The sequence below is a fragment of the Macaca thibetana genome, chromosome 3 (genome assembly GCF_024542745.1).
Source record: "Macaca thibetana thibetana isolate TM-01 chromosome 3, ASM2454274v1, whole genome shotgun sequence".
In the NCBI taxonomy this organism is placed as follows: domain Eukaryota; kingdom Metazoa; phylum Chordata; class Mammalia; order Primates; family Cercopithecidae; genus Macaca; species Macaca thibetana.
Genome location: NC_065580.1, coordinates 178,986,677 through 179,009,816, shown reverse-complemented (window position 1 = coordinate 179,009,816; position 23,140 = coordinate 178,986,677). Strand labels below are relative to the sequence as shown.

Below are 23,140 nucleotides of genomic sequence, written 5' to 3'. Positions count from 1 at the left end.
TTTGAGACAAAGTCTCCCTCTGTCTCTCAGGTTGGAGTGCAGTGGCGTGATCTTAGCTCACTGCAACCTTAGCCTCCCAGCTTCAAGGGATTCTCCTGCCTCAGCCTCCCAAGTAGCTGAGATTATAGGTGCATGCCACCACACCCAGCTAATATTTCTATGTTTAAAATATAATATATGTTTAATAGAAATATGTTTAATATAATATAAATATATGGATTCAAATATTTAAACTAGTTGATTAAAATAGTAGTAATTTATTTTTCTCCAAAAGAGAGAGAGAGAGAGAGAGAGAGAGAGAGAGAGAAATGATGGTTACCAACCCAGAAAAAGCTTAAATTTTCTGAAACATTTCTAAGCTTTTCTTTTTATTTATCTGCATCTTTCTGCCAAACAAATTTTAAGCAAAATAGCTGTCTTTGTACGTGCCAGCTGCTATGATAAAATAGCATAAACTGGTTACAAACAGAAATTTCTCACGGTTTTGGAGGCTAGAAAGTCCACAACCAAGGCTCCTGCAGATTTGGTGTCTGGTTAAGGCCCGTATTCTCATAAACGGCACCTTCTTTCTGTGTCCTCACACAGTGGAAGTGGCAAGGCAGATTTCTGGGGCTTGTTTTAGGACATTAACTCCATTCATGAGGGCTTTGGCCTCATGACCTAATCACCCCCAGAAAGGCCTCGCCTCCTAATACCAAGATCTTGGGGGTTAAGATTTCAACATGTGAATTTTGGGGGGACACAGACATTCAGACCATAGCAATACTGGACTTAAATACTGTAGAATTTTCTAATTGCGTTAGGTTTTAACATCAACAGCTCTGCTATGAAACCAAGATTCTTAACATAAAAACTCAAAATTTTCTGTGTCTGATATTCACATTTTAAAACATTGTTTAAACATCTCGTTTAAAACTTTACAACATATATGTTGTGTGTAGTGGGTATTTAATTTTGCCTTGTCTATGTAATACTCATATGAAGAAGACAAACATGAAAATAAACTAGTAAATTTTCTCTTCACATAGTGGAAAGTCAATTTGATTAGAAAATATATATATTCAAGTTTAGCCTCTTCCAATTACCATCTATGCAATGACATGGGAGGACAGGAAAATTGATATGTCCAGGTCTTGGGTGCCTTATGGTTAAATGCAGATGATATTATGTAATACACACAGGATAGTTAATGGAATCAAATACTAAAATTGTATAAAACATTTTATAAATTGTAATGATTTATAAAATATTCACTTGCTTATGGTATAGATAAAATAAATCTCTGCAATACTTTGCTGGGAATATTTTTCTGCACAGAAAAATTATAGTAACAATCCAAATGAAAATATTGCTTTGCAATAAATACAAACAAAATTCCAACTTTCTAGAAGAACAAGACTTTTGTGTTGAAGTCACTATTATGAGTATCACTATTATATAACTGACAACTAACAATAATAAGTGGGCTATGGTTGGACCACACCAATTTTTCAGTTTTTTATCTTTTAAATGGATGGGAACCATCCTAGTCATCTGTGTGGTACTGCCATTTGTTCACTGTTTTTAAAAACTATTGACATTAATCTAAGATTGACTTTCCTGAAGTCCTCTTACGTACTACATCAATATTTCACACTAAAAATTAATTAATTTGATAGCTTACTCATTGCTGCCAATGGTTTAGTTTTTTAAGCTACTGGGGTCACACACAAAAGAGTGTGGATGTTGCAACATGAGACAGTAGAATGATAGAGTTTCAAATTTCTGGACAAGTAGTCATTAGGCCATGTCTATGTACTAATAAACTTCTCATGTAAATCGCGTTCTCTCTCATGTTTTTTTTTTTGTTTTTCTTAATGTACATCTATAAGTGACAAAATGGTGAATAAATAAACCCACAGATGGTTTTATCTTAATGGCTGCATCATGGGATGCATCGTTAGTTTCATGTCTGTGCTACGCAAGGAACACTGGCTTTACTGCGGGCATCTGGCTGGCAGTTCCTCGGGGGTTTGTCACACACATAATCCAAGCATCCCAGCTGTGTTTTCAGTTCTCTGCTGTATAATTTGGCATGGAAAGATGCTCTTGGGCCAGCCTGATCCTTTAGGCAATTCTGTGAGCAGCTAGAAGAGAACTTGTACATCCCAAAACTCTGTTATCTGCCGTGACTCCCTTCTTTCATTTAGATTGATTGATTTATCAACCATTTTCTCTTTTTCGTTTTGATTAGTGATCTTTAGAATTATTGTAAAACAGAAGAGGCTTCATCTTAACTAAAAGTGTTGACATAATGAGATAAAATATATAGTGGAATAATACTTAAATAATGAGATCCCTACTCAATTCAATCGCAAGTTTTTCTTTTTGTATTTTACCTCACCAAATTAAAATAGCAGCTAGTGTGCAGTTTTTATCAATGCCTTCCTAATTTACCATACAAAGACAAATCCTCTCAGATTAACTGTCTATAAAGTGTGTCTGGGAGAATGCTTAGGTTGAACTCATGAGGTCAATAATTTATTTATGAATCTTCTGTAGCTTCTTGGATGTTGTAGGGACATATAGTAAAAACAACAGACGACAGCCAAAATATGCCTTTGCAATATGATGGAGCATATAAAATATATAAAAATGGAAGAAAGTATAAAGAGGGTAGTATCAGATGAAATCAGGTGAAATATGACTTTTGCCTTCTCATACGTGCAGAGTGCTGATTTGATGCTCATGAACTTGTGTATTAGTAAGATTTTCTATGACAATTTTGAATAGCAAACAACGCGTAAAACTTCAGTGGCTTACATCAAAAAGTTTTCATTTCTTATTCACAGGTCTGCAGGATGGCAGAGGCACCTCTCCTCCAGGCCCTGTGTGCATCAGGTGTGTTCAATATATCTGGCATTCTGAGATCCAGATGAGGAAACACTGGCATATTTTTCTCACGGCAGAAGGGAATAAATAAGAGACCAAATCAAAATGTGTAAGCATGCATATATATAGCTGCTGTGTGAAAAAAACAGTGTATGCCATCTCATTCCCTTGGTCAAAACTAATCACATAATCAAGCCAGTATCAATGGGATGGATGCTCATAATCCATAACATAATGGATGTTAGGGTGAGGAGAATGGATATTTGTGGAATAATAATACAATCTACCCAGAATTTGTTTTCTGGACAACAAATATTAACTTCTTTTTCTCTGCCTACAGAATGTATTCACCCCTACTCCAAAGAACACGTCCCCCCCCGCCAAAAGTTGTACACTTTTACAGCATCAGACTTAAGTCTTAAATCTTGTGATAATCTCTACATCATGTTTTCTTTTCAGTCCCAGCATTCAATCATGGAACACGAAAGGATAATCTTTATAAAGAAGTAGTTTCCTAGTCACCTGTATTTAGCCCTAAAGCCAATACCGTGAATTTTAGATTTTCTTTCAAGCAGCGACTTGACTGTCAAATCAATTAAGTGGGGAATCACACTCCTCCCAAAGAAGGTGTGAGGAAAAAGTAAATTTTTTTGAGCAGTAATACAATGTACCTCAAATGATTAAGTAGGTTGTAGTTGTGGAATTCAGGGGAAAAAAGTCTCTATACTTACCCTGAGAAAGCTATTACCTTTAAAATGGTCTCGTTTCCTTTGATAATTTTCTCAATGCCATTCACGGTCCTCTTAGTCCTGGCTCCACATAAAGTTTGCTTTGCTAAAAAATTCCTTGCTGAAAAGAGCTGGGAAGATCTGGAACCAAATTATATAAATCATTTGAATTGTAGGACACAGATAGTTATTCTTTTATTACATAGAAGACATAGAAGAGATGATTTTCAATGAAGCAATCATGCAAGATTCAGGATTACATTCAGAATCACAAAATTAGCATTATTAGTTACTTGTTGTGAAATTGTGATTTTTAAATTAAATATTCTTACGTTTCTGTGATTAGTAAGAAGGGGAAAGAGGAATAAAAACCAAAAAGAATGTCAACTATTGAGAGTTATGATTACTTGGATTTTGTTATTTGTGATGCTTGTTGACACCGTGTAATATGGTTTCATAATTTTTTATGGAATAGTAGAAACAAAGCAAAGGAAATATGAATGCAAAGAAGAACTTAACAGAAAATTTATGTCTAGTGGCATTTCATAAATATAAAGCTTGTTTAAAGAGGATTGTCTGGAGTCCAAAGGTGGGCTAATATGTCTCTTAATAGCAGCATTACATGTTAAAATACCAATCAAAAGGTAAAATGTATGACTATGAATCACTAAGCAATCATAGTTATAATGCTTTTGGCATAATTTTTGTCATTATAGACTAAAATTATTTTTATGCTAATAACTTTCTCAAAAGATGATTATAAAAGAAGTAAATATAAACTGCTAGAAATACAAATGCTTTTCTATTTTATGATTTTTTTTTCTTTCATTCGTACTTAGATGATTTTCATTTATCCCTGCACAGGTGTTTCAACCTTTATAATGGATTTGATTCAATTCAACCAATATTTATGTAACCCCGACCATGGTAGGAACACCTTAAGGACAAAAGCAGCCTTTTAATTTAGTGATACTATAGTCCACTGGGGAGAATACAGGCATTTTAGCTTGCTTTTGAAGAAACCATCTTACTCATCTTCTAAGTTGAAGAAAGAACTAATCAATGTTATGATAAAGTAGTAGTATTCCAATAAAGATTTTGACAAGGTAAATTTCAGCTCCTTTCCCTGCCAGCCTACTAAAATGCTAAAATGCTCAGGGTTTTGGATCCAACATCATGAAATGACACTGCTCAGAGAGTGTCCTGTGGTAGCTTATTTATTTTATAACCTATTCAGCAGAAATTGTTTCCGTGGTTGCCAGCCACTGTGCGTGTGCTAACTCTGTGACTTGGCACAGCAGTGCTTCCATTTGACTTAATTTAAACATGTCTCTTTTCCAACTATCACTTCCATTAAAGCCTGAAGCCTTTCCGAAAATGGGGCTGGACAGAGCATCGAACTGGCCATTCAAATATCCAGGTTGTAGTTCAGGGTTCATGACTGTGTGGCTTGCCTTGCATTGTTTTTTAACCTATTGAAAAGAGTATCGATACATCTCTTTTCAAGGTTCTTTCACCATTTTTTCATCCACTCTGTATCACTTCCCTTCTTCAGTCTCTACTGTAAAGTGCAAAAGTCATCCAGCTTCAGAGTCTTTTCATCTGTCCTTACTTTTCCCTCTGTTTGCTCCTCAGGCCTTTACCAAAGTGCCTGGTTAGGTGTTCTGAGGATGGCAGAGACTAGTCCTACTGTGCTCTGTGTGGGGTTCTGGATAATGGCTTCCCAAGCCATGGCACTGTCATGGGGATGACTGTCTTGGTGGTCCTGGGTAGTTACCACTGGAGAAATTTGTATATAGTTTTATATAATAAAATGATGGGGAGGGCTAGCCACACTATAACACAGTTCTAGTGATCCTGCCCTAGTTTCACTGGAACACTCCAGGCCTGGTCTATGTGGAAATTTAGCTCAGAGAGAAGAGTACTGTTGAACTTGATGTTTGGCAAACTTCCATCAGACACATGCTGTCTTCAACATTTCTACCATTAATTCTTTACTTAGCATTTGTTCAATTTGTTGACCATGAGTTCTATTATTTACTTAATAGTTTTGCTTTAACATGATATAAATTATTCACTATTTTATTGTCTTATTCAAGCAGTAATATTTATAAAATGATTGTTTTCAATGTGCTAATTATACTGATTTCTTAATATATGTAAAATAAATATATAACTATTTATCTTATTCCATTTGGCTATTATAACAAAAATATCATAATCTGAGTCACTGAATGACAGAAATTTATTTCTCACAGTTCTGGAGGCAGGGAAGTCCAAGATCAAGAGGCTGAAAGATTTAGTGTCTAGTGAGGGCCTTTTCTTCATATGTGGCACCTTCTGACTGTGTCTCCACATGGTGGAAGGAATGAACAAATGCCTCTTTAACAAGGGCTCTAATCCCATTCATGAGAGGGGAGCCCCCTGCCCTAATCATCTTCCAAAGTCCCCACCTCTTAATACCCACAATATTGTGGATTCGGTTTCAACATGTAAGTTTTGTGGGGAACAAACATTCAGACCATAGCAGTATTAAATTTTTAAAAATCTATGTCTAACCTTAAACCACCTCAGTCACCTTTGGGAAACATTGATTTAGTCTTGGTGATATTTGACTGTGTGCTGGCTGGAGAATTAGGTATCTGAAGGAGGAAATAATAATGGTTAGTGGAGTCTCCAGTCTTACCAGTTCTGTAGCACAGCAGGATAAATTATGTTTTTATGTTTTACATTATTTTAAAAATGTTTTGGACAAATTAAAATAGTAAAAATAATTATGGGGTCCATATAATTATAATGGTCCATATAATTTTGGGGCCCACATGATGTTATGAGATTATATATATATATATTATATATATATGACCTATCTATCCATATATATACACACATACAGTGTGGAATGAGTGAATCAAGCTAATTAACATATCAATAACCTTAAATACTTATAATTTATTCCTCTTAAGTGCAACTTTGTACCTTTTGACCAACATCTTCCCATTGCTTCCACTCTTCCGCCTCTGATAACCACTGTTCTGCTTTCTGCTTCTATGAGATGGATTGCTTTAGATTCCACATAGAAGTGAGAACATATGGTTTTTGTCTTTCTGTGCCTGGCTTAATTCACTTATCATAAAGAAAAGCACATTCTTGAGAGGTGGTTTGACATTGTGTTTAAGAACACAGATGCTAGAGCCAGACTGCCTGGGCTGAAATACCAGCTGTCCACCCTTTTGCTGCATGTATGACCTTAGGCAAGGTACTTAACATCCTGGTGCTGCAGTTTCCTTATCTTTAAAACTGGGGACAGCTGTAATGTCATAAAACATTCATGAGGATGAAATGAGTTAATATATTAAATCTTTCAAAACAGCACTGGATACATGGTAACCATTAATTGCCGTTATTATTGTTATAGTTATTCTCCTACGAGCAAGAAGGCCAAATTAAGTCCCAGGGTTTTCGATAACATTATCCAGTGTGAAGACCTAAGTTTAGCTTTAACAGTTCAGCTTTCATTTTACTAAAACACCAGAGCCGATATTTGGGGCCTTTTTTTAAAAAAATAAGATCATTTGGACTTATTTCATAATGGTTAGGCTGCTGCTGGTAAGACTTTATGCATTCCCTTTTCTTCTCCTCTAAAGAGCCAATGAAAAGATTTCATATTTGAAATTTTCTCATTTAATACTTTACAGTGTGACTTACAACAATAAATATAATCAAGGTTTAAAAGTTTAAACCACTAAAATACTGTCTATACTCCAACCATAACTTTTTAAAACATACAATGCCGAATGCATAATATTTTAATTTTTTGGTGACACATTGAAGAATGATATTCCAGATTATATTATTCACACAATGAATCAATAGAGCATTAACTTGTTTAAATGCTGGAATAAAGAAAGAACATTTACCATGTCCAAGGCTTTTTGGTTAATTGTGCACATTAATATAAGTGCAATAAAACAAATCATACCTTATTATTTTAACCTTAAAGACAATAAATACTACTTGGTGTAAAAACAAATATGTTCTCTCATTCCAACGCTCTCCTTTTACCCCGTGACTGCCATCAGAGTTCCCTCCGTGAGTGGCAAGTGATGTTTGCCAGATGATTGTAGCCTATTCCCCACAGAGTGTTACTTGCTGAGGCAGGAACTCTCTTGGAAGGTTATCAGGTGACTTCCTTAGGTGTGCCGGAAATGGAAGCAGAGTGTGGACTATTTCTTGTCCTCTACTGGTCCTGAAGCCTCAAAATGGCACAGCTGGTGTTTAAGCCGGAAAGAAACACCTGTTTCTCTCTGGTACATGTTTTTTTGCCTGCTTTTTCAGTCCTCTTGAAAGCTTTCATTATGCATATTTTGAGTGTATGCTAAGATCTCTTATGGGTAACTCATGAAAGAAGTGGTTCTTTGTAACATTTACGCAATATCTGGTGTAAAAGAGGATAATGCAACTAAAAGGGGACGCAGAGAGCAATCCATTCCTTTACCTTTAATTACAAGAAGTGGTCCCATATGGCTGCCGATGTATGGGCACAAAGTGAGTTATCTACACATGTCACTGGAAAATAAGAAGGGGGTAGAACAAGCCGGGCACGGTGGCTCACGCCTGTAATCCCAGCACTTTGGGAGGCCGAGGCGGGCGGATCACCAGGTCAGGAGATCGAGACCATCCTGGCTAACATGGTGAAACCCCATCTTTACTAAAAACACAAAAAATTAGCCGGGCGTGGTGGCGGCGCCTGTAGTCCCAACTACTCGGGAGGCTGAGTCAGGAGAATGGCGGGAACCCGGGAGGCGGAGCTTGCAGTGAGCCGAGATCGCGCCACTGCACTCCAGCCTGGGCGACAGCGACGCTCCGCCTCCCTCCAAAAAAAAAAAAAAAAAAAAAGGAGGTAGAACAAAAGTTCTGCAGTGAAGGCCCTGCAAAGAAATTTTATTAAATAAAATAGACAACTTTGGTGTTGAGTTGGAAAATGATGTACCAGACATGGTCCTTGTTCTGGGTGAACTTACCTTCTTGTTGAGAAGGCAAAATAAGTACATGTGAGCAGCTGAGTAATTTGAAAAATTAAATAGTATGAACAGTTCCAGAAGGTAGATTTTATTCAAGTACTAAATGAATAAGTTTTATCCATCTGGAAAAGGAAAGAAAGAAAGCGGCCTGATGTGGCTTATTTGAGAAAAGAAGAGACAATTTTAGGAGACTAATAACGTAAGAGCCAGGCATTGCAAAGGTGAAGAAAATTATAGAGGCGCCCAGTGTGGTAAGAAAACATAAGACAGTCACTCGGTGGTGCTGGCTGATTTATGAAAGCAGGATGCGGGCATGAAGTACAAAAGATAAAGAAGGTCAGAATTTGAAGGGCCACAAATGCGGGACAAAGAAGTCCAACATTTGTTCTGTAGTCCAGAGTGTAATTAAAAGCTTTAGAGCAGAAGAATATGTAAAAGCCTGAGCATGTTTTTTTAATAGGACCTTCTGATGGTCACATTAAGCATTTTTTTCTAATTTTGCACTAGATTTTCTGCAAGTATATTCCTATTAACATCGGAAGAAAATTTTAAAAATTAGAATACTGAATATATGATAAATCTATATTTTAAACAAAACAATATGTTGATTATGAAGATTGTCTGTACTGGGCTGGAGGAGACTAAACCTAAACCCCAGTTAACCCTTTGGATTGGCTACAGGCATATCTGCAATGAAGTAATTCCTGTTATTGTCTATAAAATTTAAGGGTTATTTTGTTATAAAAGAGTTAAGAAGTAGTAGTCACCAAGGATAATATGATCATATAATTTCTTATAAAATAGAAGAATCTGTCATACATGCAGCCAACTGAATGCATTCCACTTATAATAAATTACGTGCTCCAAACAGGTTTTCTACTAAAACTTATTGAAAATAGCATTTGGTTGCTATGACAACCTAGAACAGCAATTGGAAACCAGAACACTAAAGGTGAGACAGAAAAGACAGACAAATATTTAGCTAAATTGTATTCCTTTTTAATTCATATAAATCCAGGGAGGAATGGAAACTTTTATCATGTTCAAAAATGAATAGTTTTCTACCTTCACGTCATATAGATTTAGAATGTCCAGTGTATTTACATCTGTTGGTTATTAAGTAAGATGAATCAATTGTCCTCCATTTTTTTTTTTTGGAATCTCAGAAGTCTTTTCATCTATGAGCTTTGCATTAGTACATTCTCATGCTGCTATAAAGAACTGCCCAGGACTGGGTAATTTATAAGCGAAAGAGGTTTATTGATTCACAGCTCCATATGGCTGGGAAGGCCTCAGGAAACTTACAATCATGGCAAAAGGAGAAACAAACATGTCCTTTTTCACAGGGCAGCCAAAAGAGAAGCATGAAAGCCGAGTGAAGTGGGAAGCGCCTTATAAAACCATTAGAACTTGTGAGAACTTACTATCATGAACTATCATGAGACTAGCGTGGGGGAAAACCGCCTCCACGATTCAATTATCTCCCACAGGGTCCTTTCCATAACACGTGGGGATTATGGGAACTACAATTCAATATGAGACTTGGGTGGGGACACAGCCAAACTACGTCTATCAAGCTTGGATTACTTTTTCTAGCTTTTGAGCATTTAGACCCTTAGCTCAGGATATTATAGTTATTTATTGATTGAAACTCTGACTTTCAGAGTGTGTTTTATGAATCCTAAGAGTTTCACAAAATATCTCTTAAGGTTTCTTTGGAAGGAAGTCTGGTTATATGGCCACTGGACTCCAGTGTTTTCTGTGTCTTTTAGGTTTTGAGACCTCAGTACCACACTAGAAATTATAATGGTACAGCTCAGAAAGTGAGCAGGCAGTTTCATAATTCAAAAAATTTTGTGCAATTTGATTAAAAATTTGTAAAATATTTTAAATCCCAACAATTTTGACATGAATTTCAGATAACTACTTGAACAATAAATGACAGAGTTTCTACTTCTTCTTCATTAAGACATCCTCAATGAAAATGTACTTATATTAACATTCAAATAGATAAAATTGTATTTCGCATTGTAATTTGTAGTCTTTTTAAAAATGTTAAAAATCAAAAAATCAATTATTGACTTCCTAGTATGCAAGACACTGTTAGGCATTAAGGATACAGAATATTTTACAGTATAGTATTTTTCCTATATGAGACTGGTGTGTCCACATAAGGAGGCATAATTTATACAGCTAACTATTGGAGAAGAAATATGCTGTGAATTTTAAAAATCAGAGCAAGAAAATAATTATTTTTGTGGAAATTAAAAAATAAGCTTCATGTAGGATGTGAAAATCAACCACATGTTAAATATCAGGGTATGAACTGCACCATTCTGGGCAAATTAGTACTTTGTCAGGCAACACAAGATGTGTGGTTACCATATTATTGGAAGATGTTACCGGTGGGAGCATGTAGCAGTGTGGAAGTAGAAAAGCAAAATTTAGACTATCTATCTAGGAATATATATCTGAACTTTGCATTTATCTCCACTCTCTCAGAAAAAATTACGTATAGCTAAAGTAAGGGCTGCTCAGTGACTTCTGCAGAATAGGAAGGAAACATTAACCTAAGATTCTAGAATGCAAGGTACATGGATTACTCTTGAAAACCTCCCCTTTGCAAGCCTGACATCTTTGAGTGTTAGCAAAGGAAAGGAAGCTATTGGGGGCCTTTTCAGAATTGCCAAAGCCTTCTTTCATCTCCTTCACAGGAGTAAGGAAGCGTGGAAGAAAGGAGAATATTCTTCCTGTGTTGGTTGCTGTTCTTATTATACACCCCTCTTCTCTCCCACCCTTGTCACTCTAGAGAATGGAAAAGGAAAGGGGAAAAAATCTCTAAAACCTGGATGCAGGTGAAGATTAAAAAACATTAATTCAGAGATTCAGTTTTGGATAAATATTTACCAAATACATAGCAAGTATTCTCCACCTACTGTTTGTTAATTAAAATTAACCCAAATTTCCCACCTACTGTTTACTTATTGAATAAACATAAAAATTTCCCACATACTGTTTATTTACAGTAGGTGGAGAATAAAACCACCTACTGGTGGAGAATAAACTAGCTCAGAGCTTACAACCTAGTAGAGACGGACAAACATTAAATAAGTACGCCCACAGTTTTAACAGAATAAGTACAATACGTGCTCAATGAATGTTTGTTAAATTATAGATGCAGTCATAGAAAAAACTGGGGGAGGATAAGCAGAGGTGGACTTAGATTATTAGTCAGGTAAAGCCTTTCTGCAGATTGAGGCAAGGAGAGAAAGACAGTATCTTCACTTCCTTGATGATTGTTCCAAAGCTTCTCAGCACTCTGAACTATTAACTTGGGTTAGAGAAAACCAATACAGAGTCTGGAATAGACACCAGAGTTCTAGTGGTCCTTAACATGTTAGAATAAACCATGTAGACTAATGCGCATATTAGTCCATTTTCATGCTGCTGATAAAGACATACCCGAGACTGGGAAGAAAAAGAGGTTTCATTGGACTTACAGTTCCACAAGGCTGGGGAGGCCTCAGAATCATGGCGGGAGGTGAAAGGCACTTCTTACATGGTGGTGGCAAGAGATAATGAGAAAGATGCAAAACAGGAAACCCCTGATAAATCTGATAAAACCATGAGATCTCGTGAGACTCATTCACTACCATGAGGACAGTATGGGGAAACCGTTCCCATGATTCAAGTTCTCTCCCAGTGGGTCTCTCCCATAACATGGGAATTATGGGAGTACAATTCAAGATAAGATTTCGGTGGGGACACAGAGCCAAACCATACCAATGTGATTATGTGAAAGTTCAGGGAGGGATTGCTGTGGATGGGTGGTGGAATTGATTAGAGTATTAAGACTGTAGGTCTAGCTTTATCCTCCATTTTATTCCCAATAAGTAATATTTTTTCCAGAAGTCTTAACAGTAACAAGTAAATGAGTCTCAGCACAGATGGGCCTGAGTCCACTATGATTATCCTAGTCTTGTAAGAAGAAATATATATGTATATTTGTAATTGTCACATTATTCAACATCATAAGTATTTAAACAACAAAAACATTATTTCTGATTTTTTAGTGCCAGATTAAATGACTCTTACCTATTTGAGAAGACAGGAGGTACATGACTAAGGTATTCATGATGACTTCGTAGCTCTCTGATGTTCTTTAACACTCTTGAAGATTAAGGCTACCTTATGAATTTTTGTGTCCATTCTTTGGAGAGAAATATTATAGTATCAATTTCTTACTGTAACATGCTCAGTTAATTTTTTTTTCTGTTTTAAAGGATCAAGTAATAGAAATAGAGTTACTTTTGTTATGTTTTTCCCTTTCTGTTCAGCTTTATTTTATAGGAGTTTCTTTGGAATGTAGTATATTTATACCTTATTGCAGACAAATAATAACTTTTCCTTTTAGAAAGGTAATCCAGAGGATAAAGAAACTTTTATGGATGCTGATATCTATGACTTATCTGACAGAGTATTCCTTATTATTTCCAAAATTTCCATATTGCTGTCCTGCATTATACACATGCATTTGGCATGTGAGCTATTTATGCTTAGAAACAATGTATGAAAGAGTAGCGGAGTGACAGATGTACCTCCAGAAGGATATTTAAATTGATTTTTTTAATAAACCTTTGTTTTTTCCCTCAAATTCCCTCTAACTTTGTATGTCATCTCACATAATATAGTTTATTACTATTATGGCTGGCTTTGGCACCATTGTTTCCTAGTCATTTGATATATTTGGAGAAACATTTAATATTTATGAATGCCACAAAGGAATATTTTACATTTTTTAGGTCTTTAGCTATTCCTTTCCTTTGCACTCTTTCCCTTTTAGTAAAATGAAACACTTTTATAGAAAGTATCTTGCTTTGTCAAATATTCATTTACAGTTTCGTGGTCTCTTCGTTGGATTATCTTTTACTCAACTTGGCCCTCAATTTTATTTTGCTTTATTTGGATTTTTCATTTTTGTGGCATCTGTGATATGTTGATTTATTACTCAAAGGACCATAGAAAATTTTCAGGACTCCTATTTTCTGGATAATTTGGAAATTAAATGAGGATATAGTCACTTATTATGAATCAAACCATTGTCATTTTTATAGGAAAAAATAGAAGAGAACGAGAGAGGGAAGGAGGAAGGGAAGAAAATAAAAAGAGATGGAAGATGTTAAGTTTTTTTACTTTGGTGAAATAAATTGTAAAGCTGAAAAGGACTGTATAAATTATCTAGCATAGTGATTTCCAACTTCTTTGAGTATGAAGCCCTATTTTTAACATATGTATGTTTTTCAGACCTCGCATAATAGCAATTGTTCTTTTGGTAAATATTTATCAGAATATATGGGAAAGGATTTATAAATTAAGTGATGTTTTACAATTAAATTTACATTTCATTAGAGCCATAATATCTATGTATATTTGGAAAATTAGTGCAAATATACAAATAACGTGACATTCTGGCTGGGGGAACAATGATTAACATTTGGAAAGTTTATGAAATAACAGTATTTCTGCAATAGAATCTCATTCAGTCAGGAAACACAGAACTTCTTCAATTTATTCTTTTTGTATTTATAAAGTGAAAACCAAACAGATGAGGAAAAGTTGCCCACGGTCAGATTAATGAAAACTTTAGATTAATGTTTCTGCTAGCCAAATAATTTTACCATAATATAATATCACCCCCAATAAGGAATTAGTCAATTATGTATCTAATAACTCAGATCAAACCCTTGAGGCAAGGGTGACTTTAGCTTACACAGTTTTTGTTTGATTATCTCAATTTTGTTTGGTTGTATTAACGTATATTAAGACCAGATTTAGTAATTAAGCTGTGATTAGAATAAAAAGTATTGACTTATACTAGATTGCCAGCAACAGAAACAGATTTCATTGCTTTCAATTAATAAAGAAGCATTACAAAGAAATTTTAATTTACTGAGTTGATGGTTAAACATGCACATGTGTTTATATGATTCTTTAGATCTGATAGGATCTATTCCTAGTAATGGAGTTCTATAAATTTTTTTTTTTTTTTTTTTTTTTTTTTTTTTTTTTTGAGACGGAGTCTCGCTCTGCCGCCCAGGCTGGAGTGCAGAGGCCGGATCTCAGCTCACTGCAAGCTCCGCCTCCCGGGTTTACGCCATTCTCCTGCCTCAGCCTCCCGAGTAGCTGGGACTACAGGCGCCCGCCACCTCGCCCAGCTAGTTTTTTGTATTTTTTAGTAGAGACGGGGTTTCACCGTGTCAGCCAGGATGGTCTCGATCTCCTGACCTCGTGATCCGCCCGTCTCGGCCTCCCAAAGTGCTGGGATTACAGGCTTGAGCCACCGCGCCCGGCCTCTATAAATATTTTTAATTCATCACCTGAATGATCAGACCATGCAACAGAATAGTTATGAAATTTTAACTTCAAGTTATAGAAAATCATGTATAATTCTTTGTTATATTTCTGATATCTTTGTGAACAGTGAAATTCCCCTAGATAGCTCTGCAAAAACTGCCTTCTGGGATTATGGGGAAGGTGGAACTGGCTCCTGAATGAGGTAGATCATGTATTCTACCGCATAGACATGTTTTGAAAAGAACAAGTAAATCTCAGGGGAATCTGGCCAACTGCTTATCCTTACATTTAAGCCAGTTACACACCCACACAGATGCCAAGGTGTCATCTCTAAAATATTGGGAGGGAAAACCTTGGATTCACTGCTCTCTTACTGGAAGTGATAACCAAACATTACTCAGAAAAAAAAAAGAAAAACTTTCTGCTTATTGCCGAAGTGGTTTTGGAGTAATGATTTTACTTTTAAACTTTCAAATATTTATTTTTCTATGTCCTGGCAATACTATTGATAGTGCTTAGGAGAATCGTTGACTGTCATTAAATAAAGTGTGATAGAATAAATAATGTTGGTTGGTTAATGTTGGAATCTGAAAACATCTCAAATTTATTAATATAAAGTTGTAATAATTTTAAACATTGTAACAAATCTCCTCTGAAGATCATATTTGTCAGTTTTCTATCTGGAGCACAAATGAATGAAGCCTGCTGTGACTTAGGCTGAAGCCACTGTATTGAGTTGCCCAAGTGAAGAGCCACTGAGTGCAGATCAGTGGCTGGAATTTAGGCTATCTTTCCTTGAGATGTATTAATGGGCACATGAAGCAGATGCTCACTGGGAATTGCAGACATTTGAAACTGAGTGGGAAGAGTGAAGGAATTCGTGGTATATTGGGGATATTATATAGATTCCATAGTATACTCTTAAGAGTCCTGATATCACTTTTGAAAATGTTGGATTCCAAATATTGTTTCTCTATTAATGTTTCAGAACCTCTGGAGATTCAGTGATCGACTTATTCCTGAGATTCCTTTGTGGCCAGTTTTACTGAGATCATCTTTGTATTTGGGGGCTTGAAGAGAGTGATGCATTTCAGGTGTTGAATAGAGGCTGAGCTCCTTAGCCTAATCAGTTTGAAGTTCTCATTTGAACCTTTTTTTTTTTTTCCCAAGTGGACAAAGACCGTTAACCTGTGGGGGACTTTTCTCCTGACTGCCAGTCATATGATCTTGTTTGGTATCAGCTGACCTGGGGCCCAGCTCCAGACATACACAATTCCTCACATAACCCTAAAGTCTCTTCTCTTGCTTGCCCTAGAAAGAACCCTTAATTTCGGGATCGATTTGCAAACAATTCTTAAACTTCTGATTTTGTTTGGTTAATTTGGAACTAAAATATGTCATCAGAAAACCATGTGTCTCCTATGACACCTTACGCATATCCACAAGAGGAAAAATTTAAAATCCCTCGTTAATAAAATTATTGAATATTTTGTTGCTTTCCCCCAACTCCCAATAACCTTGTAACATTTTTCCAAAATACAATTTTGTTGAAAAATTTCAATTTATAGCCCCTATTATACTGTATGGGAAAAAAAAAAAAAGAAACCAAGAGAGATTTCCACCAGGGCTCTCCAAAGAGCCTGTCTATGTCTAGTACCACTCACATTTTATGTTTACGACAACTCAAACTCTGATCTCCGAACTTAGTGATGACCCATCCAGATGTTTTGAAGTGACGGAGACACAAACAAAAAAAAGCTGTTATTGTCAACCAGTCCCTTTAAAAACATTAATCTAAAAAGAACCTGTAATAATTTATTTTCCTGATGTGTCAAACAACATCCAGAATAACTGCTGAACAGCCTTAGTTAATGAATGTGGCCAACTTAAACTGATACAATTCTAGCCTAAAGATAAGAAAGTGTATGTTAGGGAGTCTGTGCAACCACATTGAGGATACAGTTATTATTATAGTTATATATTATATATAAGCTATATATAAATAATATTATCTGTAACTATATAATATAATTATATATTATATATAAGCTTATATTAATAAGCTATAACTATTATTATAGTTATATATAGTTATATATTTTATGTAACTATAAAAAATATATATTATATATTTTTTCTGAGTAATGTTTGGTTATCACTTCCAGTAAGAGAAGTGATATATATATGTAATATATATAATATAATTATAGTATATATATTTATATATAAATATATATAATATTTGTATATATTATATACTATATATATTTATATATAAATATAGTGTATAATATATACAATAAATATATACTATATATTTATATATTTGTATATAATATATACCATATATACAATATATATAAATATAGTATATAATATATATACTATATATAAATATAGTATATATATATATATATACTATATTATAATATAGTATATATATAATATAGTATATTAAATATAAATATACTATATATAAATATATATAAATATATAATATAATATATAAATATAGTATATAATATATACAATATATACTATATATACAATATATACAGTATATATATTTATATATATAAATATAGTATATAATATATACAATATATAACTATAATTATATATATTACATATATGTATCACTTCTCTTACTGGAAGTGATAACCAAACATTACTCAGAAAAAAAATAAAGAAAACCTTTCTGCTTATTGCTGAAGTGGTTATCTAGTAATGATTTTACTTTTAAACTTTCAAATATTTACTTTTCTATGTCCTGGCAATACTATTGATAGTATCAATACTATTGATAGTAAAAGGAAGTGATAGAATAGATGTATATATATATATACAGTTGTATATATTACAGTTATATACTATTATATAATATATTATTAGACTTCCTGAATTACTAATACCATGAAGATCCTTCCTGACAAAAAATGGCTTCATTCTTGCTAGCTTTTTAGGCATGAGAGACATTTGGGCCTACTGATATGTAGGAATCTATATCTAGTGCTTATGTTGTAATGTACTGAGATTCTTTCCCAAAGAGGGACCTGTTTACAGTAGCTCTGAACTGCATGAGTAACTGAGAGCAGGGTGGCATGAAAGGGGAAAGGAGATCCCCTTCAGAATCCTAGCTCTACAGGTATTTGGAGAAGCCATGGGGATCACCACCATCAACCTTTTCTGCAGCTAGAGAATTCCTGCAAACATGCCTCCAGATGAATGTCTCATCTTCTATGCTAGCCATGACACTTGATTCGCCCTTCCATTACAGCATTTATACACAGAATTATTATTTTATTTCTTTCTCTGCACTGAACTGTGAGCCCCTGGAAGACAGCTCTCCTACCATGGCTATGCCCGGTGATACTCTTTGACATGGTTTCCAGGGCTGAGCTGTAGCTCTATTGCCTGGAGGCATATCAGTTTTCCATTTTTCGTTCAGAATCCCAGCAGTGCCTGTTTTTTGTGAATAATTAGCTAGTGTGAAAGCCACAGAATCCATAGCCTCTGCAAGGTCAAAATGTATTAACTGCCCATGTTTCTGCAAAAAAATTGTGTTTTTAAAGCGAATGTAAGAAAAAGGCAGTGATAGGATAGACATTATTATAGTTATTTTAGGATTCCATTTCTTTCCTTCTTTTTTTTTTTTTTGAGACAGGATTTTGCATGTCCCCAAAACTGGAATGCAGTGGCTGGATCATAGCTCACTGCAGCGTCAAACTCCTACCTCAGCCTCCCAAATAGCTGGGACTCCAGACCGAGCTACAATCCTACTGTCACGAGTAGAGTGCATTTAATAATCTTTAAGGTCTTTCCAAATGCTAAAATTTCTGATTCTGGAAGATTTGTCCTTATTGTATCAGTATTTAATTCCTTTTTCCAATAAAAGAGTCCAACAGATGTTTACAGTGTACCTGTGGCTTATGAAACCAAAGACAGCAGGAAGTTAGAGGAAAATGTACTTCCTATAAGACAAACAATGTTATTTAACAAATTCTCATGCATTTAAAGCAACATAATGAGAAAATACCAATTCTACAGAAGCTCATTATGAGAACATTTGCAGAGTTCATACTACGGACTTGATATGCATTAAATTCCTATGAACTTCTCTCCAGTTCTCCTGGAAACTAGCTATCACAGTCCTTGGCTAGGCTGTTTGAATAAAGAGCAGGTCAGGTTATGAAAAATGCAGGTTTTCCAATGAACTTTACTTCTAATGTATATCGTAGATCACCGATAGATGCTTGTAAGGAAATATTTGAATTTCATTTACCTCCAGGAAATTCCCAAGAATTCAGAATGTCTACTTTTTGTTGACGATTTTCTCTGGAGTTGCAAACACTGAGAGTGAAATCAGTTTCGAAAACCATGCCTCAAATATTCCCTTCAATTTGCTGTTGTGGCAGTTTTCGTCAAACAACCTGCTTGGAGATAATCTATTTGCAGAACCTAGGTGGGGAAAAACCTGCCACATTATATAATTCACTGAGCAGGTTTTGGCTCTCACTTCACCAACCCATCTTAAATAGTGGCTGTGCCCTGCATCTAGCAATACATATGATGAAGCAATTTAGCACAGAAAGGGAAAGGCCACACAACTTGGCATCCCCGTACACATTTATCTTTGAGAAAACCAAATGGATCCAACTTCTTGCCAGAGTTTAATAGCAAAGCTGTCACATTTTACACAAATGAGTATCCAGTCCGCTAGCGAATGAAAAGAGGGGACAGGGAGGAGGGCACCAGAGGAGGCGGGGCTGCTGACTGGACTGTTTTCAAAGTGGCTCCCGTTTTTAGGGGAGGTGCTGGGATACTCCACATGGCTGGAGAGACGAAGTAGTTAAAAATTATTACTAGCGAGGGGACCGGGTCCTCGAGACGTGGGTATATAAGATGGTGCCTGAGCGCAGAGCGGCTGCTGCAGCTGTGATCCAGGACCAGGGAGCACCGGCTCAGCCTCTCAATTGTCAGAGGCCGGGGAGAAAAGCAAAACATAACCGTGCGGTCCAAGCCGGGGCTTCTGCTTCGCCTCTGGGACATACACGGGACCCCCTAACTTCAGTCCCCCAAACGCGCACCGTCGAAGTCTTGAGCTCCAGCCGGGCACATCCACACGCGGCACAGGCGCGGCAGGCGGCAGGTCCCGGCCAAAGGCGATGCGCGCAGGGGGTCGGGCAGCTGGGCTCCGGCGGCGGGAGTAGGGCCCAGGAGGCAGGGAGGCTGCGGAGCCAGAGTCGCGGGCTGCGCCCCGGCAGAGGCCGCCCTCGCTCCACGCAACACCTGCTGCTGCACCGCGCCGCGATGAGCCGCGTGGTCTCGCTGCTGCTGGGCGCCGCGCTGCTCTGCGGCCACGGAGCCTTCTGCCGCCGGGTGGTCAGCGGTGAGTCAGGGGCCGTCTCCCCGAAGAAGGAGCTGGGAGAGGGGATCACGGGGCGCGGCGGGCAGCCTGTCCTCGGGCAGAGGCTCTCCGGGGCGTTGGAAACCAGTGCGGCTTAAGGGTCCGGGAGGAGGCGGGGAGAAATTGGTTGTGCTGTTCTCCTCCCTCTCTTCTCTAACACACACGCAGGAAAGTTTAAATTTTTGTGAAGTGCTTGCTTAAGTAGCTGCGGAGCGAGCCTCTGCTTCATCACGAGCGGCACAGTCTTTTTTTTTTCAGGAGTGATTTCCACTTTCTTTATGAGAGTTGACCACAGGGCAGGGCTCAGCACCTGCAGAAGGGGTGGGGTAGGGCGGAGGCGGAGGGAACCCAGAGACAGAAGAGCCACCGCAGAAATGCCACCCTCTGTTGCTCTGTTGCTCTAGCTGGACTTTGGTCCCAGCACTATGTGCACTCGGATGCTTTCTGAGACCAGATCAATTCGCTGTGGGTCGCCTCCAGATGCCTGGGCATTCGGTCTTTGTTCTCAGCAGGACTACTGGCAAGGAACTGGAGTGTGATCATTGTGTGTAGATGCCTTTCCTTTGCACACTTCGTTCCAAGTTGGGGACTTCCCAGAAAATGAAGTCAGCTGGAGTTGGGCCGAGGTATACTTGGTAATGACTGCAGGTTCGGCACACAGTAGGTGCACAATTAGTTCTGTTGAGTGAGCGCATGAGAAACGGATCAAAGTTGGCAAGCTTCCCAGGTTTTCTTTGATTTTTCTTTTTTTTGACTCTCACTGTCCTGTCGTTGAACAATTTGTATTGCATCTACTCTCCCTTACTTTTTGAGAGGGTCTCTTCAAAAGGATACAGATTCTCAATGACCTAGGGTGAATGTGCTTAGGGCTTTACATAAAGGCTGATCATAGCTACACTTTATTGAAATCTCTTACTATGCTCATTGAAACACTGCAATAAGTATTTGTTGGATATATGTGTTTTGAGGGTGAAAAGTGTTTTTTTAAACATAAAAAGCACAAATAGTCCTTTTTACTTTTGTACACCTATACAACAGGTGTCACTAGATGTAGAAATAGATGACAGATGACAGCAACTAATTCAGTTGTGAAGACAGACCTTTAGACATTGGCATATTAAGCTTAATTGTCACTGATCTTCCCCTTAGCAATTTGTGATGTTCTACAGCTTCAGAATATAATTCTTACACCTGTGGTTAACAATCACTCTACACTTTTTTTCAGAATTTTCAGAATCTGTAACATTAGATCCTTTTCCTCCCTAAGTTAGCTGCAAAGAAAAAGTTCATTATACAGACTCATCTGATTTTGTGAATTACTTATCTGTCTTTGTACTTATCAGAATTATTCATGCAACTGAATAAACAGCAGAGACCATGCTTTGAACATAAGGTGTTTTTTACTCATTTACCTAAATAATATCCTTTAGATATGCTCTTATTCCTAGGCCTCAACATTTTAAAGGGAGGAAAAATAATATCTAAAGTAAAATCAGAGCTTAAAAAATTGTTGAAGAGGTATATTTTGTGTTCTAGGTATATTTTGAGTACATAATTTTTTCCAAACCTTCTGTTAGGTTTTCTTGTTAAGCATTTCTAGGCATCTTGTAGGTGACATCTGGAAAATTTCTAATTAACTGAACATGATCTATTTGATTTAGCATAAATGATGATGTTTATTTGATATTAAAATAATTAGTTATGTTTTTCTTATGAATAATTCAATTGTCTTTGGTCATAAAATTCACATTGAAATTTAACCATCTATAAATTGATTTGTGACTTTTATTCTTTGAAGACTAATTTTTTAAAAGGATGCATTTTGACCACAATGGCCAGAGAACAGAGCAGCCTAAAGCCTGACATTTTTGTAGCAATAGTTTCTAACGGATCTATTGTCTACCTGGTCAATGTAAGTTTTGAATTGGTGCATCAATTTTTTTCATGTCACTTGGGACCATTCACCAAATCTTTATAGAAGAGTAAGAGCCTCTTTGGGGGCTGTTATTAGGAACATACTTACAACGTATGGAATATGTTTCTATTTGTTAAATTTCAGTACAACAATTTATAATTTCTATGTAGGATACTCAAATAATCACTGACCCCAGAAAAATAGACACTCACAAAATAATTCTCCACAGAAATAATAATAGTATTAAAAGAATATTTTAATACTTTAAAATATTCAATAAGATACTTTCCAGTACTTTTAAATACATCACCTTTTCTAAAGTTTAGAGCATTTCTTAAAAATAAAGTGGATATATTTTAGCAAGAAATGACATTTCAAACAACTTTGTCATCGTTATCTGACCCTTGAGTTAGCGGCATGTAGTCGTAATAAGAAAGTATTTTTTCTAGGTCAGTGGTCATACTTATTTTGATGTGTGAATATGCAAAACAATATGTGACATGGTGATAGTAATCAAAGCCTATTTATTGAATTTATGATGCTAATACGGAAACTACTTTTAGGAGCTTAGACCCATACTGATTTCTTACTACTCACAGATGTGTAGAGAATATCTATAGGAGCTGCAATCATTTAATTTTGTGAAGTGACTGGTGAGTAATGATGTCTTCTTTAGGACAAAGGTAAAAGGATTTTACTTGTAGGCATAAGGACAAATATGAAGGATTCAAAATTCAGGTCTCTAAGTTGGGAGGATATGTTTGAAGAGCAAGTGATACTTTTAAATATTTGAAGTGTTTTGAAGTAATCTGTTTCTCTTTTTTTTCCTTTTTCTTTGTAG

The 23,140-nt window shown here is 36.3% G+C and overlaps 1 protein-coding gene across 2 annotated transcripts in view; it reads left to right on the top strand.

The window, feature by feature from the left end:
* Nucleotides 1-23,140, top strand: part of CHODL (chondrolectin) — a 456,335-nt gene that overhangs the window by 413,913 nt on the left and 19,282 nt on the right. The window contains exon 5 of one of the 2 annotated variants that reach the window (XM_050782173.1): nt 2,832-2,880. In XM_050782173.1, coding sequence (XP_050638130.1) covers nt 2,841-2,880 — 40 coding nt within the window. In that variant the 5' untranslated portion in view covers nt 2,832-2,840. Of the gene's footprint in view, nt 1-2,831; nt 2,881-19,769; nt 20,367-23,140 lie in introns of those variants that run through there. The other variant, XM_050782171.1, reaches the window with a different exon arrangement.